At 35.3% G+C, this 17,913-nt stretch overlaps 2 protein-coding genes across 3 annotated transcripts; one reads left to right on the top strand and one right to left on the bottom strand.

Annotated features, from left to right (window-relative positions):
- The first annotated feature begins 10,702 nt into the window (after nt 1–10,702).
- LOC127118539 (lupeol synthase) lies at nt 10,703–13,083 on the top strand. Of its 2 annotated transcripts, XM_051048751.1 has the most exons (6): nt 10,711–11,205; nt 11,553–11,880; nt 12,063–12,305; nt 12,392–12,547; nt 12,629–12,675; nt 12,775–13,083. In XM_051048751.1, the coding sequence occupies exons 2-6, from the start codon at nt 11,869–11,871 to the stop codon at nt 12,941–12,943; spliced, it is 627 nt and encodes a 208-aa protein (XP_050904708.1). In that variant the 5' UTR covers nt 10,711–11,205; nt 11,553–11,868; the 3' UTR covers nt 12,944–13,083. The 2 variants fall into 2 exon arrangements, with proteins under 2 accessions (XP_050904716.1, XP_050904708.1); XM_051048759.1 differs by having other exon boundaries at nt 10,703–11,880; nt 12,183–12,305.
- A 200-nt stretch (nt 13,084–13,283) lies between these two features.
- LOC127118529 (TORTIFOLIA1-like protein 2) lies at nt 13,284–17,469 on the bottom strand. Its single transcript, XM_051048739.1, has 5 exons — nt 16,503–17,469; nt 16,313–16,415; nt 15,418–16,055; nt 14,315–15,022; nt 13,284–13,699 (listed from the first exon to the last, which is right to left on the bottom strand). Exons 1-5 carry the CDS (start codon nt 17,340–17,342, stop codon nt 13,514–13,516), a joined length of 2,475 nt encoding a protein of 824 aa, XP_050904696.1. The 5' UTR covers nt 17,343–17,469; the 3' UTR covers nt 13,284–13,513.
- Between the last annotated feature and the right edge of the window lie 444 nt (nt 17,470–17,913).

The following is a 17,913-nucleotide window of genomic DNA, read 5'->3' as shown; positions in this document are numbered from 1 at the left end:
CTCCATCTTTTGCGTGAGGAAAAATCTTTTGTCGCTTCTGCATAAAGGATTATCTCACCATTTACACAATATTCCCAAACCTTCCCAGTCGTTGCTAGGGATTCTCATTACCTTTTGTATGAGAATTTTCCATCTTTCTTCTTAACCTTTTGTTAAGAAGTTCTCACTGCCTTTTCAGAGAAATTCAAATCTTCCCAACCGTTTCTAGGTAATCTCGTTACCTTTTGTATTGAGAAATATCCATTTTTCTTCTTAACCTTTTGTTAAGGAGTTCTCACCTCCTTTTGCATGAGAAATTCAAATCTTCCCAGTCGTTGCTAGGAATTCTCATTACCTTTTGTATGAGAAATTTATATCTTTCTTCTTGACCTTTTGCTAAGGAGTTCTCACTGCCTTTTGCATGAGAAATTCAAATCTTCCCAGTCATTGCTAGGGATTCTCATTACCTTTTGTATGAGAAATTTCCATCTTTATTCTTGACCTTTGGTTAAGAAGTTCTCATTACCTTTTGTATGAGAAGCTTATCCCCAACAAAGTCATTTCTCCCCCTCACCTTTTCTTTTTTACCTTTTGTCATTGAGTTTTCTCGTCGCCTTTTGCACAAGAAAAGATTATATCTTACCTTGCCTTTTGCAAGACTCCTCTACCTTTTGTAGCAAGAAATCATTTCAATCACCATAGCATTCTCGTTGCTTTGTGCACAAAGGACCTTGATCCTCATCCAAGTCGTGTTTTCCTTTTGTAAGATATCTCTCTGCCTTTTGCAGAAGATTCAAGTTACAATTGCACCTTTATTGTTTGCCTTTTGCAAATGAAATAAATCTTTGGGATCCTGCAGGGATGCATCAAGTACCAGTATCGGTAAGGCCCATCATTTGAAGAGATACTTATGTTGCACATCATTGCATATCCTTTCATATCATTGTATATTCTTTCATATCATTGCATATCATTGCCTCTCTTTCATAACTGCCCTGTTTCATGCAGCAGAATACCACATTCAACCCTCAGCAGATGGCTTCACATCAAAACCCATTTTCCATCCCATAAACACTTTCTCACAAATGCTCATCACCTCATATCACCTTCATTCACAATTGGGCAAATTTTTGGATATTTTTTGTATTTAATCCTCTCCTACCTCAGATGTGTGAAATTCGTTTCTATTCATACATTCATGTTCGAGAAGATTAAATAAGGGAAACTGTCATACCCCAAATTCACCATACCTTCTATACAACTTTCATGGTCCTAATTCACAGGCATACATTCCCCATCTTATCACCTCATTTGAATTTTGAATTCATAATTGAAATCACGTTACATGGACTCAAGGCATGATGTTCATATCCGAGGATCACTAGGGTTTTATTGATCATGTTGGGATGTGTCTAATCAACCCTAAAACCCAAATTTTAACTCCAAGTATTCATTGATCTTGTAAGATTGCACAAGGCTCCTCATTCATCTCTAAAACCCTAATTGGATGATGGATCTGGACTGGAATCATTGTTTGTTCATCTGGTCATCCATGGGCCATAACCCTAATTCCTTCATCCTTTGTGGCTTATCTAAGTAATCAGGTGACTTTGTGCTTTGTCCTTTGACCTTGGCCTCGAAGGAAACCCTAATCCCTAACCTTAGGAATGCTTTAATCTTATGGATCTACATCATGATATCTCATGCACACCTAAACCCTATTTTTTCTGGCCTTGGTTCTTGATTGACCCTTTTGACCCAAGAAACCCTAGTTATGGGTGCTCATCATTGGTGGCTCATCTGATCTTATATTGAGGCTTGAAACCCTAGCTTGGGAGGTCTTTCCTTAGGGGTTGCTTGTTGTTGTTTGCTTCTGCACCAAACCCTAGTCGCGCCCTTGTATCGTTATGCTTTGACTTAATAATTGAAACCCTACTTAATGGAGATTGCACTTGGTCATTTTCATCATGCATTTTCCATTAATCATCTGCTTAGGCTCCCTTGCTTAATTAGTTTGATTTTGGTTTATGCAAGTGTGTTCTTGACCCAATAGCTTGTGATGCACTTCATTGGCCATTTCATGATGCCTTGATTTATGTTGATTTCATTAACCCATTGGTCCATTTGCATTCATTTTAGTTCATTACATTCATAACCATATCATTTCATAACAAAACCAAGTAAAGATTGATTTGAACTTTGATCTTTGAATTAGAATATATTCTTACACTACAAGCATAACCATAAGTGTATAAGTATATTACATCATGATCTAATCCTAAATCACTACTTAGCATTACAATGTGTGCATCATTTGAGTCAAAGTGAAACAAAATGAGGAGTTCTCAAAGCAGCCCACATTTGTTCTTGTGCCATAACAATGTTCCATGTTTCCATGTGGCCAAACCATTTGAGGTGTCTTGGACTGCCATAGAAGCCATGTTAACTTGCAGCCATACCACCATGCCATGATGCCCCTAAGAAGGCCTCCCTATATGGTCCACCAATGTCATGACAACATGTTACAACATCACATAAGAAAACAACATCAAACATGCAACAACGTTTCAAACTCACCTTCAATGCATTCCAAAACCTGCAACAACCTACAATCCACTCAATGCATCCAACAACTACAGCAGGTCTGCATCAAGGCATTACCAACCTGCAAAACTCAAGTTGTAGCAGTCCTACACCTCATCCCCCCATATGCACCAAAACTCACATCAAACCTTGCATCTCATCCTTCCATAAGCCACCTGCAGCAGGCATGCATCAGGGCATTATCAATCCAAAAATTCAACCTACAATACACAACAAGCAGTCAACAATTTAACAACATCAGTCCAACAACAGTTGATGCAAACAAGCTCAAAAAATTCCAAACCCAACATCAATCCATAACAAGCCAGTCAATGTTCAATACATAAGCACCCATAACATTGCATACACATGACAGAAGGTTAACATGACATGGCAAACAAACATCAAGACCATCACAACAATACCTACATCAATGCATTCACACCGCATTCACATATTTGCAGCAGAACATATCAATGCACTAAATAACTATCATTCACATTAGTCCCATCAGTTCATTAACATTTCGCAAAAACGATGGCTCATGAGCATCCACATTCAAGCATAGGCATTCACATCAACAACAACAATGTTTAAAGTTCATTGCAGTAAAAAAACGAGCAAACAACAATAATAATTTCACTGTAGTAAAACAAACATTTTCAAACAAAGCCAAAAAGTATTTCATAAAAAATAAAGGTACATGGTACAATTGCTTTTCAGAATCAAGCACATATTTGGTCAACCATTTCTTTGCAGCAACCAAGTCCACTACCATCTTATCCTCATTGATTAGAAATCAAACCCAAAACCCCAATGCTTGCACTATAAGAACACGACAATATCAAAACAATGTGGGTTGAAGAATATCAGTGGTTGAAAAGATACAATATCAGAGCAACTCTAAAACCTAAACCCAAGTCAGCAATATCAAACACCATTCTCAAACCCTAAGTAGTTGAGTAACCCAAAATCTCCAACCATCACATTCGAGTAACTCCCCAACCTCTTGAAGCGCCGCGAAAAATACAGAGTCACCACCGGATTTTATTTATTCTAAAGGAAAGGGAAAATAGCGATAAAACCCCAAATGAGAGAAACAGTCTCGCAACCAAAAGCGGATTCAGAAGTCGGTTATGCAAGAGAAAGGTATTAGCACCCCTCACATCCATGGTACTCCATGGGAACCACTTCCTCGTATCAAATGTGTATGGATGTTTATTTATCTGTATGTTGCTTGCTATCGGGAATGAGATGAAAGATGAGATGGGAGAGAAAATAAGTTTTAATTTAGTGTGCTCGCCAAGGATTTGGGCCCTCGTGCCTACGTATCCCCATACGTGCAATAGGGAAGTTAGAGCTTCGTAGTTCGGCTCAAAAATGTTGTATTTGTTTGATTGTTTTTACTGAACAGTATTGACGTTCGCGCGCTACTGTTCACTTGCTTGTATACTCTGTCATGAGAGCAGAAAGTACTTGCTTGTTTATGATAAAGTGGATACTCTTGGTTCACACTCTAGCAGTTAAACATTACTTGCTCGCACATGGAGGCTTAAGCTCCGTTCATGGTAGAACGGAAGTAATACATCCTTATTGAAAGGTTTCTAATAGAGTGCACTAAGGCAAAAGATGATTTGATTTGTTGGGGTCGATTTTATGCATGGAGACAAGCATTAAACCATTGTCTAGATACAGTCCACGGTCCAATAACTCAGAAGTTGAGGGGACAACATTGTCCTAACCACTCTTTTTCATCCAGAAAAGAGATTTGATTATGAAAGGAGTTTGGCAAGTTTAATCGTTGGAACTTAGAGGGAGATAAGTCTCTAACCCTTGACTAAGTACAATCAACAATCAAAGTACTTGGGAATCGAGAGAACAATGAAGTTTTAACTATTCTTTTTCATCCTCATAGAACCTGGATCTAACTTGTTTGAATCATTAGATATTTTAAGGGGAAAAGTCAAGTGTCGGGTCCTCAGGCTAGGTACGGAAAACAACCCAATTACTTGAATGTTGTGTACAAACACGTACACCCCATTTGGCATTCCAATTTGTTATGAAAATGTTTTGAAAAAGGAACTTGACGTTGGATCAAGCGTTTGAATTTATTATGAAAAAGTAGTGAGTGAAGGAAGGGAGGTGAGAGATAGACTGAGGTCGAGAAGAGAATGAAGAAGATGTGAATGAATGGATCTTGGAGTGGAGGATACTTGATATTGGATCGAGTATTCGTGTTTCAATGGTGTGAGTTTTATTTGGAAAAACAACTTGACGTTGAATCAAGTACCTTTTGTTTCTTTTGAAATGCTTTGTTTATCGTTTTGTATTTTATCTTTGATTATTAACATGCATAGTAAACTATCTGGAAAACAATAAAACTAAGTTATTACATGACTAAGGGGAGGGGGAACATTTAACCCATAATTGGGGGATGGATCCACACAATACAATGTAAGGGGAATGGAAGGAAAATACAAGTTATACACTACTAAACTATGTACCATGCCTAAGGCATACAAGTGACATGGTACTTCAAACAATACAAAGTTATTGAATGAAAATGGAATGGTTAGGAGCATGGCTAGTTAAGGGTGAGCTTGAAACAAAACAACAAACGAGTTAGTATGGGATAAAGTTGAATGAATGAGAATGATGCAACAACATGTAACTATGTACAATGGTTAAAATCGATTCGAAAGGTAATGGATTAATCAATGAAAAGTAATCAAGGATCTATCCTATAATCAAGGCAAATGGAATTAGACATACAAAGTATTCATCACCTAAATTGAAATGGGATTTTCAATTTACAATATGATCATAAACCAACAAATCGATTAAATGGACAATTAAAGAATGAATATTAATTCTACAAAATAAAATCTACCTAAATACGAATTAGGACCAAAATTAATCAAATGGAAAATTCACAATCCAAATTCAAGAATTGAATCTAACCTACATGATCATGAACAATCACCATACAATTCCTATTGAAAGAAAATTTAATCTAAAATATAGTCATGGTAAAATCAACCATTAACCATATTATTCAATCATGAATCAACAAAGAAGAAATACCCAAACCTAATGACTAATATTCTAATCATGACAAAGTTAATCATATGAATATTAATTCTGGAAAATGAAGAGAAAATAAAATCTAATCTAAAACTTTGATTAAACCTAATTAAAACTAATTACTCTAATTAATCTAACTCACATCAATTCCCAACTAAACCTAATCATTCATATACACTATATTATATCCTAATTGTCAAACTAAAAAATCCTAATTAACAAAAATCAAGAAAAACTATCCTAATTTTATCAAGATAAAAAATAATAAGCACCAAGTATTAATCACAAAAGCTAGAATTAGCATAAATTAATTAAGATTAAGAAAGAAGGATTATGGCATAACATCAACATGGGCCAGGGGTTTGGAAATCTGATTGAGGAATATGAAGATCACAAATGATTGGGCCAAAAGGCCCAATCTCCAAATGCCAAACCCGGACTCAACAAGCACCCAGTATTCAAACGTCGAAATTTGATGTCACGAACACGGTTTCATTCTCCTAAATCAGTTAGAATGTTGTTGGAAGGTTTTTGAAAGTAAAGTTCTGGGCTGTTGAAGGGTGAGGTTGAAAGGAGGCTGAGTTCTTTGCGGGTTTGCTGCAAGGTTTTGAAGGTCTGATTGAAAGCAGGCTTGGTTCTGCTGCAGCTGGTGTTTTCAGTTGGAAGTTTGGAAGAATCACATTTGCAAATTCATGGCATAACCGTAACTGTTTCCGTGTTGTCCATAGTTATTTGCCTTAGGATATAGACAATGGGTGTAATAGGATGGAATTGTATTTATCATGCTAATGCTGAATGTATGTTGTAAAAATAATAGAATTCAATGTGAAGTTAGTACTGTATGTATATAATTGCTACTATTATGATGATTGGCTTGTGATTGAAATGGGTTGAAGAATTGGATTATGGATTAAAAAAATGGTTATGAGTTAAAATGGATTTGGTTAAGAAAATGGTTATGATAAAAAATGGATTTTGGATATGGATTTAGAAATTGTAAAAAAAATGGATTTGGGTTTTTAAAGTGGATTATAAAAGTTTGCTTTAAATTGTTAATGGGATTGTGAAATCTGGATATGGGCTTAAAAATAAAATTGGATTTTTGGATTATGTGTTAAAATGGATTTGGACTTAAAATATGGACAAAAATGGTTTATGGATATTTGGATTTAAAAATGGATTTAAAATATGGATTGGATAAGTGGATCAAAGATTGGATATTGAAAAATGAAAAGGTCCTTGGATTGGATTTGAAATGGGTTGAAATGTGATTATGAATGGTTTAAAAGATATGATGATTAAAATATGGAAATGATGAAAATGATTAAGAAATGGTTTTTCGTCAGAAGGTTGACTTTGGTCAATTGGTTGACCAAAAAGTCAACAGTTGATCAAAAGTCAACTTAGGCAAAAATGTTTGTTTTCTTGTGGAATGAATGTGGATTACCCGAAAAGCCCAATGCTCTTAAACCAAATAAAACATGTCAATCCAAGACTCAAAATCCAATCAATCAAAGTCAACCAAATGACATTTAATCAAGCAACCGATAGCAGCATCTTGAAAGAGTCTTAGCCAATGAATCAAAAACATCATTCTTAACCAAACAACTGAACCATTTAAAATGAACCAAACGAATCAGATGCAACTCCCCTGAATTAGGGTTTCCACCATGCTCGCTGGTGAATACCCTTGAACCCATGATTTTATATTTTTTTCAAATGCAAGTGGAATGTGTTATGATACAATGAATATGGAGATGAGATGAATGCTTATCAGGACATGCAAATGCTTAGGGTTAGTGACCTAGATGAACTTATGAAAGGTATGGTGAATTTTGGGGTATGACACCTCTCAACTCTCAAATCACACTCACATTTAGAACTTAGAGGAAGAAGAAAAATGTTTAGAAAAAGAAACAAAAAGAGCTTACGTGAATCGTTGCCCTTCTCCAGTCGTCTTCTCCGGCGAGTAGAGACCCGACTTCTTCATTTGACCACATTCTTGATACCACAGTGTAGAGCTTGCATCAGGGAGCCAAAGCCCTCTAGTTTGAGGCTTTGACTCCCTCCCATGTTCATTTAATTTGTCTTTTGGTTTCTAGGGTTCTTGCCTTCTTCCCTTCGATTCTGCCTTGTGTTTAGAAATCAAGTCATTTGACTTATGAGTTTAGGTTCAACAAGTTTAGATGAAGGGTGAGGTGTTTTTAATGTCAGTATAGGAACTCTGCCGCCGCCGAAAATGAGTTCTGGCACGGCGGAGCAGGAAAAATCTTAGTTAACCTTTGTTTGAAGTTTTGAATTTAGGAGTGGGAGTTCTTAGTGTGTTTCAGACTCTCATTTGTTTTGGGCTCAGTTTGTCAATGGGCATTTTTTTTTACTGATCATGCCTAAGTTTTACTTCATGCAACCCCTAGAACAAGCTGAAAATTAATGGGCCTCAATATTTAGGGCCTTGTACGTTTTTTTTTTCTTTTTCTTTTGTGCAGATCCTATTTGGATCTTACACCCTTTTTTTATTCATTTATTTTTATTTATTTTCTTTGACCATTTTATTTTACTATTTTTATTTTAACCACATTTTTGCTTTTGATTTTATTTTCTTCAATTAATTTTTACTTAATATAATTATGTTATTATTATTTATTATTACTTTTGACCATTTGACCCCTTTGTATTTGATTGAATGATTGATGACAATCTTAAATATCATTAATTATTTATCTTAAGGTTGATTGAACCTTCAACACTTCAAACATGTTGATGAATGATCATTTGATCATTCATGACACTTTGAGGTATTGATAGATTGCCCTTGGTTGATCATTTTTGAATCTCTTGATGATATATGAGACCTTTTGTTGCTTGAGCTTGTCTTTCCATTTTTATTGTGTTGCATTGTTTCAAGAGACTAATTTTGTGTTAGTTCTCTAACATGTTTAGCACATACATTGTTACTGACCGACCTCAGATAGGTGTGACTTCTACAAAAGTCCATTTATGATTGCTTAACATAGCTCTAAAGTGTTCTGACTCGATTAAATATTTCATTTGATCATTAACCACTAAACTTTTGGAATTTGGTGTTTAACTTTTATCTCATTTGACTTTAACTTGTGATTGCTTGGGTGATGAAATCTTTCACACTTCAAATTATTGATAGATGAACGTTTCGGTCGATTCAATCTTCTTTAATTCAAACATGTTGATAAATGATTATTGGATCATTTTTGACACTTTGAATCAATGATAGGTTATCCCTTAATGCGTCATATTTTAAATCCTTTGACTTGTGGACAAATGATCTATAGGTGACTAACCTTTACAATTTAATTCCTCATCACTATCTTTTGTCATTAATCATTGACTTGTTGACCTAATCTTATGTTGTCATTTATTTGTCATCATTTTTTTCTTATCATTTATTTTCTTGTTAATTTATTTTCTTGTTATTTATTTTCAAGCACTTTATTCTCATTTCCATCATCATTGTATCTATTCCATGCATTCTTATCTCATTGTCATTTATTTCTTATCATTTTCTTTCTTGCATTACATAATAAAAAGAATAAAAACATGATGAATTAAAAGTCCAAAAAGATACATTCAGCAGTGACCTTCTATTGGACTTAGAGGACTCATTAGGACCTTTGCACTTGGACCTTAGATCATGATTCTTGACCTATTGCTCTGACTTGGAATTTCATATGTGACTTGAAATATTTCATTGCAAGAATGACATTGATGACACTACCCTAGGGAGATATGTTCTTAAGTCCATTATCCTTTTATTAGTATATGTCACTTTGTAGACACAAGATTTTCTCTTGAACTACGTTACAATAAGACCATTTATTTCTCGCATTATTTTCCTTGTAAACATTCATGTGTATCTCACCATTTTAAAATTAATAGGCAATAAACCTTTGATCCAACGTCAAACGGAATTTTCTTAATCAAATTCAAAATACAATAAAAATATGAATAGAGTTGTGTGCCACGAGTCTTAAGTTATGGAGAATGAGTAAGAATGAAGCTTTCATACCCTTACTCTGGGTATTTTGAACACAAGACGCTTGTCTTGTTTGTCTGAAACATTCCCCTCTTCTCATAGTCTTTAGTGCAGTTCTAATAAAAAATAATCTCTTTTAAAAAACCTAAAACAAACCTCAACTCATCAAACCTTATTTTTGCGCCTTAGGGCATCACTCCGAAAACCTTTTTTTAAGGTAAAAACAACCAACAAACAATATTTTCTATTCCGAACTACGAAGCTTTGATTCTTCATTTCACGATGAATGATACCTAGGTCCAAGGGTCTCAATCCTTGGCGAGTACAATAATAAAAACCAATCATTTTCCTCTTTTAGCAAAATAAGCATTAAGGTAAGATCATCACTCATTTCACGTAGACAACTTAGATGATTCCGATCGAGTACGATGGATGTGAGGGGTGCTAATTTCCCCTTGCATAACTGACTTCTGAACCCTAGGTTTAAAAAACCTAAAACAAACCTCAACTCATCAAACCTTATTTTTGCGCCTTAGGGCATCACTCCGAAAACCTTTTTTTAAGGTAAAAACAACCAACAAACAATATTTTCTATTCCGAACTACGAAGCTTTGATTCTTCATTTCACGATGAATGATACCTAGGCCCAAGGGTCTCAATCCTTGGCGAGTACAATAATAAAAACCAATCATTTTCCTCTTTTAGCAAAATAAGCATTAAGGTAAGATCATCACTCATTTCACGTAGACAACTTAGATGATTCCGATCGAGTACGATGGATGTGAGGGGTGCTAATTTCCCCTTGCATAACTGACTTCTGAACCCTAGTTTGGTTGTGAGACCAATTTTCTTTTTTCTAGAGGGTTTATCGATTATTTTTCCTTTTTCTCTTTTTTCATGGAATAAGTAAAATCTGATGGCGACTCTGTGTTTTTTGAGCATTTTTCGCATAGCGACAGTATGCCTAACACGAAGATCCAGACCAGAATAGACATTTTCGTCACTCTCATCATAAAACAACTAACCTGTTGCAAGACGTTGATACAAGTAAAGTCTGTGACTTAGGGAACCTTATCCATTAATTTAGAAATTATCCTGTGAGTGGTCTATGGGTAGCAATCCTAAAACTATCCTTTGTAGGGAAACCTGCCTAATAGGATGTTCTGATTTACTCATGATATCTCGGATCCAAACACCATGCATTCATAAGCATTTGCATAAACATCATGAAACTCATGAAAGATTTTGTTTTCATGGGATATTTGTATACATTGTTGTTAGCATTCTGATTCGTGATGAGTTCAGATAAAAAGAAACCTTTGCACCTTAAAGTCAAGTTGTCTGACTTGAGCAAATTGTTGAAGCTCTAAGATAGACTTCCTCCTTGTTTCAGAGTTGTAATAGAAGGAAGATTTGGCAAGATACTAGAACTCCTGACAGTCAAAGTTCAGCCACCAGCTATCACTGCCTTAGCATAATTCTATGACTCTCTGCTACGCAATTTTCTGTTCAAAAACTTTCAATTGACTCCTACTTTGAAGGAATTTAAGGTACTCTTGGGGGTTCCCTATGAGAGGAAGGATGCCTTACACCAAGCCCTTGCCCTTTACTCTCTTCTATTTTTCTCATCTTAGACCAAATACTACTTTAAATTCTATTCTATTTAACTACTTAGAAGAATAGTCATTATTTTATTAGATAAAACATGAGTCATTCATTTTAAAAATGAATCTCATATAAAATAATAGAACCCTTCTAATACTCTCTTTTAACTTTCACTCTACAACCAGTCACACTCTGCTTTCTCTGACATTGATTTAAAATGTACTATACTAGCAGTATGTAGTATTCAAATTATTTGGTGGTATGTCTGTTATTAACTAATTACTCCGTGCAGTTGTTTTGTCCTTTGCAACATGACACATTGAGCCATAGCAGCAACTGGCAGAAGCTAATAAAGGTGTTTCTTGTGTTTTTCATTTCTAGTATTATTAATAGTCTATTCTAGAATAGAAAAGAGAAGAGAAAAGAAGATCATGTGGAAGTTGATGATAGCAGAAGGATGAGTGATTTCAGTGAATAACTTCATTGGTCATTACAACTGGGAATTTGATCCAAATGTAGAAACGCCGCAAGAACACCATGAGATTGACAAACTACGCAATCAATTCACAAAAAATCGATTTTCCATCAAACAAAGTGCTGATCTCTTCATGAGAATGCAGGTAACTCATTCATTATTAAGTCTACCTTTATAGTAATTAGTACATGGATAAATAGTATTGTATATATTACTTACCCAACTAAGGCATACAACATTTCATTTAATAGTATGTAGTTATAGTTGAGCCAGCACTTAACTAAAAGTAACAGTGTTAAATAAATGTATAAATAATAATGGATGCAGAGTTGTGGAAGTCAAATGTGGGATGCAGCATTTGCCATACAAGCAATACTTGCTTGTAACGTGAGTGAAGAGTATGGTCCTATGCTTCGAAAAGCACATGACTTCCTGAAGGCCTTGCAGGTAGTTGAAAATCCATCTGGTGAGTTCAAAGAAATGTACAGACACATATGCAAAGGATCGTGGACATTCTCAATGCATGACCAAGGCTGGCAGGTCTCGGACAGCACAGCAGAAGGACTCAAGGTTCTATTAATAATTTCATTGGTTTTTCGAAATATATACGCATGCATAATGTGATATTCATGACAACACACACACAACACATGCAGGCCACACTCCTACTGTTCAAAATGCCAAGTGCGCTCGTTGGAGAAAAATTGGAAACAAAGCGATTCAATGATGCTGTTAATGTTATCCTCTCTCTACAGAGCAGCAACGGCGGGTTCCCTGCTTGGGAGCCTCAAAATGCTTACAATTGGTTAGAGGTACGTTATGAAGTTACTCTTCATCATCAAGAAAAATTTATAAGAATGACTAACAACTAATTATATGCATGTCTGCTGCAGAAATTCAATCCAACTGAGTTTTTTGAAGACACACTGATTGAGAGGGAGTAAGATATATAGCAACATCAATCATAAAGAAACATTGTTGACGCGTATATAAATTTCTCACATACTGCATACTGTGTTCCTTGTTGTGAAATTAATAGGTATTTTGAGTGTACTGGTTCTGCAATGCAAGCCCTGGCTGTCTTCACAAAGCTACACCCGAATCATAGAACAAAGGAAATACAACATTGCCTTGCCAAAGCAATTCATTACATTGAAAACACTCAAAACCCTGATGGCTCCTGGTATTCTATCTTGTATTCTCACTGATAAATATAAACCACCTAATAATCTATTGTGTGTTAAACATGAGAGGCTTTCTTCAACAATCTCATTTGTGAATTAATTAATTAGTTAGTTAAGTTTGTTATGCTTAACTTTTATTAGCTATTAAAAAGTTCTAGTGATCACTTCCATTTCTTTATGAGAATATACGTGTTACAATTGAAGTCTGGGAATAAGTTAAGCCGTCCAACTGGGACCTAAAAGCTGGCCTATTTATAACTTGGCTCGGCCTGACTCTTTCAATAAAAAAATCGTGCGCTACAGCTCTTAAAAATGCAATGCACAGCATGGTAATATTTCTAATGAGCACCTTTACAAAGCCGTCAAAACAATTCAGTTATCATTTTGTACCAAAATTAGTAGTAATTCTTGTAAAAGATTACCATCAGAAAAATCCATAACATTTCCATCAGAAAAATTCACCTAACACAACGTTCACTTACTCATAAAATGCATACAACTAAAACCAGCTTCTAGAGTTCAACCAGGAGCGAGATGTGTCCCAACAGAAAATGGCTAGATACATGATTTTTATGTCAAATAACACAAATGTTATTAACTTTCAGTAATCGTACTCCACATATGATCTAATTTTATTGCTAATTCAGCAGCACGTCTCCTTTCTGCATGGCTGATAATATTCAAGTTCACAACCTCTTCAATTGCATATAAAAGCTGCTCCTTAACTTCAATAGAAAGAGCAATGTAATTTGGTCCATGGACAGTGCTCATTTCAACAACCTAAAACAAGAAAGACTAACATAAATGAACAGATATATTTCCTCAGGTTATTTAATCAAAATGGCTGACAAAATGATATCCTACATTGAACTATCAATGATCATTAAACAATTCAATAGCCCAAGCTTGTTTATCTGTACTGGTCAAGTCTCTGTACACCGTATTTTTCACATGGCATGGAAGAAAAAATAACAATCAGAAGACCATTAAAACCTGTAGTAGTTCTAAAACTATTTAAACTATAGCAGTTCTACCATTTCAAAAAGAAGTGGCATTCCATACTATTACTTTAAAAACTACTCAACGTATTTTGGTCCATGGACTAAATACATTTTGACTTCACTTATATTTAAAACCAGAGGGATTACCACTCAAGAATGAGAGAAAATCTCAGCATCTTCATTTCATGATTCTGCATTTGTAGTTTAAAATGCTATGAATTCCATTTAAGGTATGTCACAAAGACAGAACTTTTTGTGTTTTACTATTTCTTTAACCATTTTCAATTCTTATATATAATATATCCTACATTGCACTTCTAGTTTAAGGTATGCCACAAAGATTCCATAAATTTAAAAACTATAATAAAAAATTGGTAAGAGTGAGTGAACTTGCCTGCTGCAACCACAGGATTATGGTATTAAAAAACTTTCCTTGCAGAAGATATGGTGCTAAAGTACTAAGAAGAACATTGACAGTTTTCACTGACAAGCTTTCTATAACTGGACCAGTTTTATTCAGAAGCTCAACGAGAATAAGTTTATCACCGGAACACAACGCTTCCATATATGCAGAGTTTAGATCCCCTTCACATACAAGACGATTCACACATTTCCAGTAGTTTGCGTTACTCTCGGGACAAACATTTCTAGAATTGGTTCTGGCAGCAGAAGAAAAGACACTGCTGCCATTCTTACTAACTTGAGCAGAACTCATGCTCTGTCTATCCTCCCCTAAGCTGTTAATAATATCCTCTGTAAATTTTTGGGCAGTCCGTACTTTGTAACTTTTCCACTTATCCACACTATCTCTGGCATGAATCTTCGGTTGGCTCCTTGAAAATGATTTTTTTTCCAAACTTTCAGCACTCGTCGAAAACAAGCCTGATTGTTTAGTACTAGTTTCTGACGATGGCTTTGGAGTGCATACAGAGATCCTAGGAGAAGCCACATTTTGGCTCTGCCTCGCAAATTTGGAGTTTTCTGAAAAAGAATGTCTTCCTCCTTTTAAAGATTCTTGAGATAATCTATCAATTACATTCTCCAAGCCTACCATTCTTGATTGGATTGTAGAAAGGGTGTCCATTATGCCAGTTGTAAAAATCTGAAAAAAGAGTTGAAGTGTGCTGAGTAAAACATATGTACCACAAACCATGTGATACATAACAAGAACCTCTCAGAAAGCACTACAAATATGTGTGAGCTCTGAGCACGCTCGTGTGACAAAAGTTACAGTATTTAAATTTTATTGTGATAAATCAGATAAATGTTGAATACACTTTAGTGATTTTGTTATTAGACAGTGTTTGAGAAAATCATACAAAACTTACCCTGAAAGTACTTCAAGTGTTATCATGTTGTGAAAAGTAAACAAGGAAGCTAATGTTTATAAAACTACTGCATTTAGGAAAATGTCTAGCAGCTTTAGGACTCATAGATTTAGAAATAGACCAGTACGTATTTATATGTATATCCATATAGTATGTATAATATTAATACCTGTAATTGATGCATCATGTTTGCTTGTTTGATTTCAATATCTGAAAGCTGATTCCGAATACATGTCATTTCATTTGCCCTTTGTGCACAACATTCATGTGTAATTTGGGGACTTGGTTCGGTGACTGTAGAATCAGAACTTTTAGGATTCTCCATCTTTAGGGAGTACATTTGTTCATTACAACTTACTTCTTCACTGAACCGTTGGCTTCTCATAATTGGCTTTTGTAGTCCATTGTTTACAAAGCAATCATGGGAAGTTAAAAACTTGGTTTCATAGTTAGAAACAGAAGAGCACTCCTGCTTATCATCCATAGGCACATATTCATAACCCACATCCTGCATGCTTGTAACATCAGCACTCGTTGCTTCTAGTGGCTTGGTGACAGAACTAGTCTCAAATTCATCATTATGGAATTCCACTACAGTATGTGTTCTAGGGACTGCAACTTCAACATGCCAATCATCTGTTTTGGGATGCTGAAGATGTTCAACATCATTTTGGCATGCTTTTCTTGCAGACAAAGGAATCCTTCCCACAGTTAATTTCATATTACCTTTTTGGAGTCTAACATCTCTATGTCTAGATTCAGTAGTAGTACTACTGAGTTCGACAGAATCACCTCCACTAATATTTTCTGCAGAAAGCATAAGAAGAACTTAATAGCATGGCAATGAATACAAGAATAGCAATCAGACGGTCCTCATTTCACAATAAAAGATGATGATATTATCATATTACTATTGTATTCTTGTGCTCAAGGTTAATAAAGATGAATATAAACAAGATTAGTATCCGATTGGGACATAAAGTACTACCAAATCTACGTATCCTTATTCCAAGCAATAGCAATTTCAATATCAAAAATCAAAAAGAGAGAGAGCAAAGGTAAACCTTTTAAGGAGGATCCAGTTTCAGAAGGCTCGGTACTAATATGACCAGGAAGTATCTTCCAATATTTAAGAGCTTGCAAAACAGCATCCCTAACCGGTTTGACCTATAACCAATTATCAATATATAAGTTGACAAAGAAACATGGAAATTGAGAAACATATAAGTGCAAAACTTGAGAGTGAGAAATCACCTTGTCAAACCTTGAGGAATCAAGAGAATGAATACAAGAAAGCCTTAAAGATGACAAGAAAGAAGCACGACACAAAGCAATTTGTCCCAATGCTACAGAAGCCGCTTTCCGTGTTTTCCAGTCAGTATCTTTTAAGGCCTCCCTAATACCGGCAACAGCGGTGGTCAAAACAGTTTGTGTGGAAGCTCCCCCGGCCTGAATGATACTCCTATTCAACTCAATGAGAGCAGGTTTAGCCATAAAATGTGGATTTTTAAGCAACTTAAGAACCCTAACTAACATGTTATGCAATATCGAAATAGGAGGACTATGCGTGTTGTGAATAACAGTAGCAAGACAAAAAGCCGAAGCAGACTGAACATGCTTATTCTGTTCACCAACCAGAGCTTCGAAAATTGGACTAGCCAATAACACAAACACCTTATCTTCATTATTTTGATTACCCAATTTAGAAGCAACTACCGCAACCATTTCAACACAGGCTTCTCTCACCGAAGAATCCGAATCCCTAAAGCATTTAACAACTGTGGCAACCATTTTGGGAAGATGTGGAAGGACTAGAGCTTCGTAAACTTCGGCTAGTGTTCCCATGAGTTTGATACATTGTTTTCGGATCGAGGTTTTCTGTTCGGAGTGAATGTCTAGTATGCATGAGAGGAATGGGGATATAGATTGAGGAGTTAAAGAATTGAGGATAGTGTGAAGCTGATTGGTTCCGATTTGATGTGTATCGCGGTCGCCGACTTTGTTTAATGCGGTGAGTACTCTTTGTTTCATATCAAAATTACTCATTCCTTGTTGCTGTGAATGTGATTGTTGTGACTTCAACTTGTTCTTCATTTTCTGTGATTACTAAAATTGAATTTGCATATTATTCAAATAGATTTGATTTTTAAAATAAAGTAATTGAAGTTTGAAAATGGAAAGTGAGAGAAACTGAAAATTGACATCGGTTTCAGCAATGTTACTAATCATGATATCATTTATGAATTCAAATTTTGCGCGCCCACCGTGTCAATTCAAATTTCGCCTATTGTGGGCCCTTATCCTCATTTTTTGTTTAACTTGCATTATATTTTCGGTTTTATTTATCTCTCCTCTCAAGAAATTTCATTTACTAAGAAATATATTCATATCGTAATTTTTTAAATAAAATAAAATAAAGATTATAAAGAAATAGAAATATTTGTTGAATTGTATTGTAGACATCTGAGAATTGTATTGCAGACATTCAATGAGAATCAGTTGTGTGCAAAGTTTTTCAAGTGTGAGTTTTGGTTAAGAGAAATTAGTTTTCTTGGTCATGTGATTCTAGTGGTGGTATAGTTGTGGATCCGTCGAAGATAGATGTTGTGTTACAATGGGAGAATCCGAAGTCTGTCACTGAGATTAGAAGTTTTGTAGGATTGGT

This window comes from Lathyrus oleraceus, chromosome 1 (genome assembly GCF_024323335.1).
Source record: "Lathyrus oleraceus cultivar Zhongwan6 chromosome 1, CAAS_Psat_ZW6_1.0, whole genome shotgun sequence".
In the NCBI taxonomy this organism is placed as follows: Eukaryota; Viridiplantae; Streptophyta; class Magnoliopsida; order Fabales; family Fabaceae; genus Lathyrus; species Lathyrus oleraceus.
Note: the sequence above shows the minus strand (reverse complement) of the source record. Positions and strands in the feature narration are given on the sequence as shown.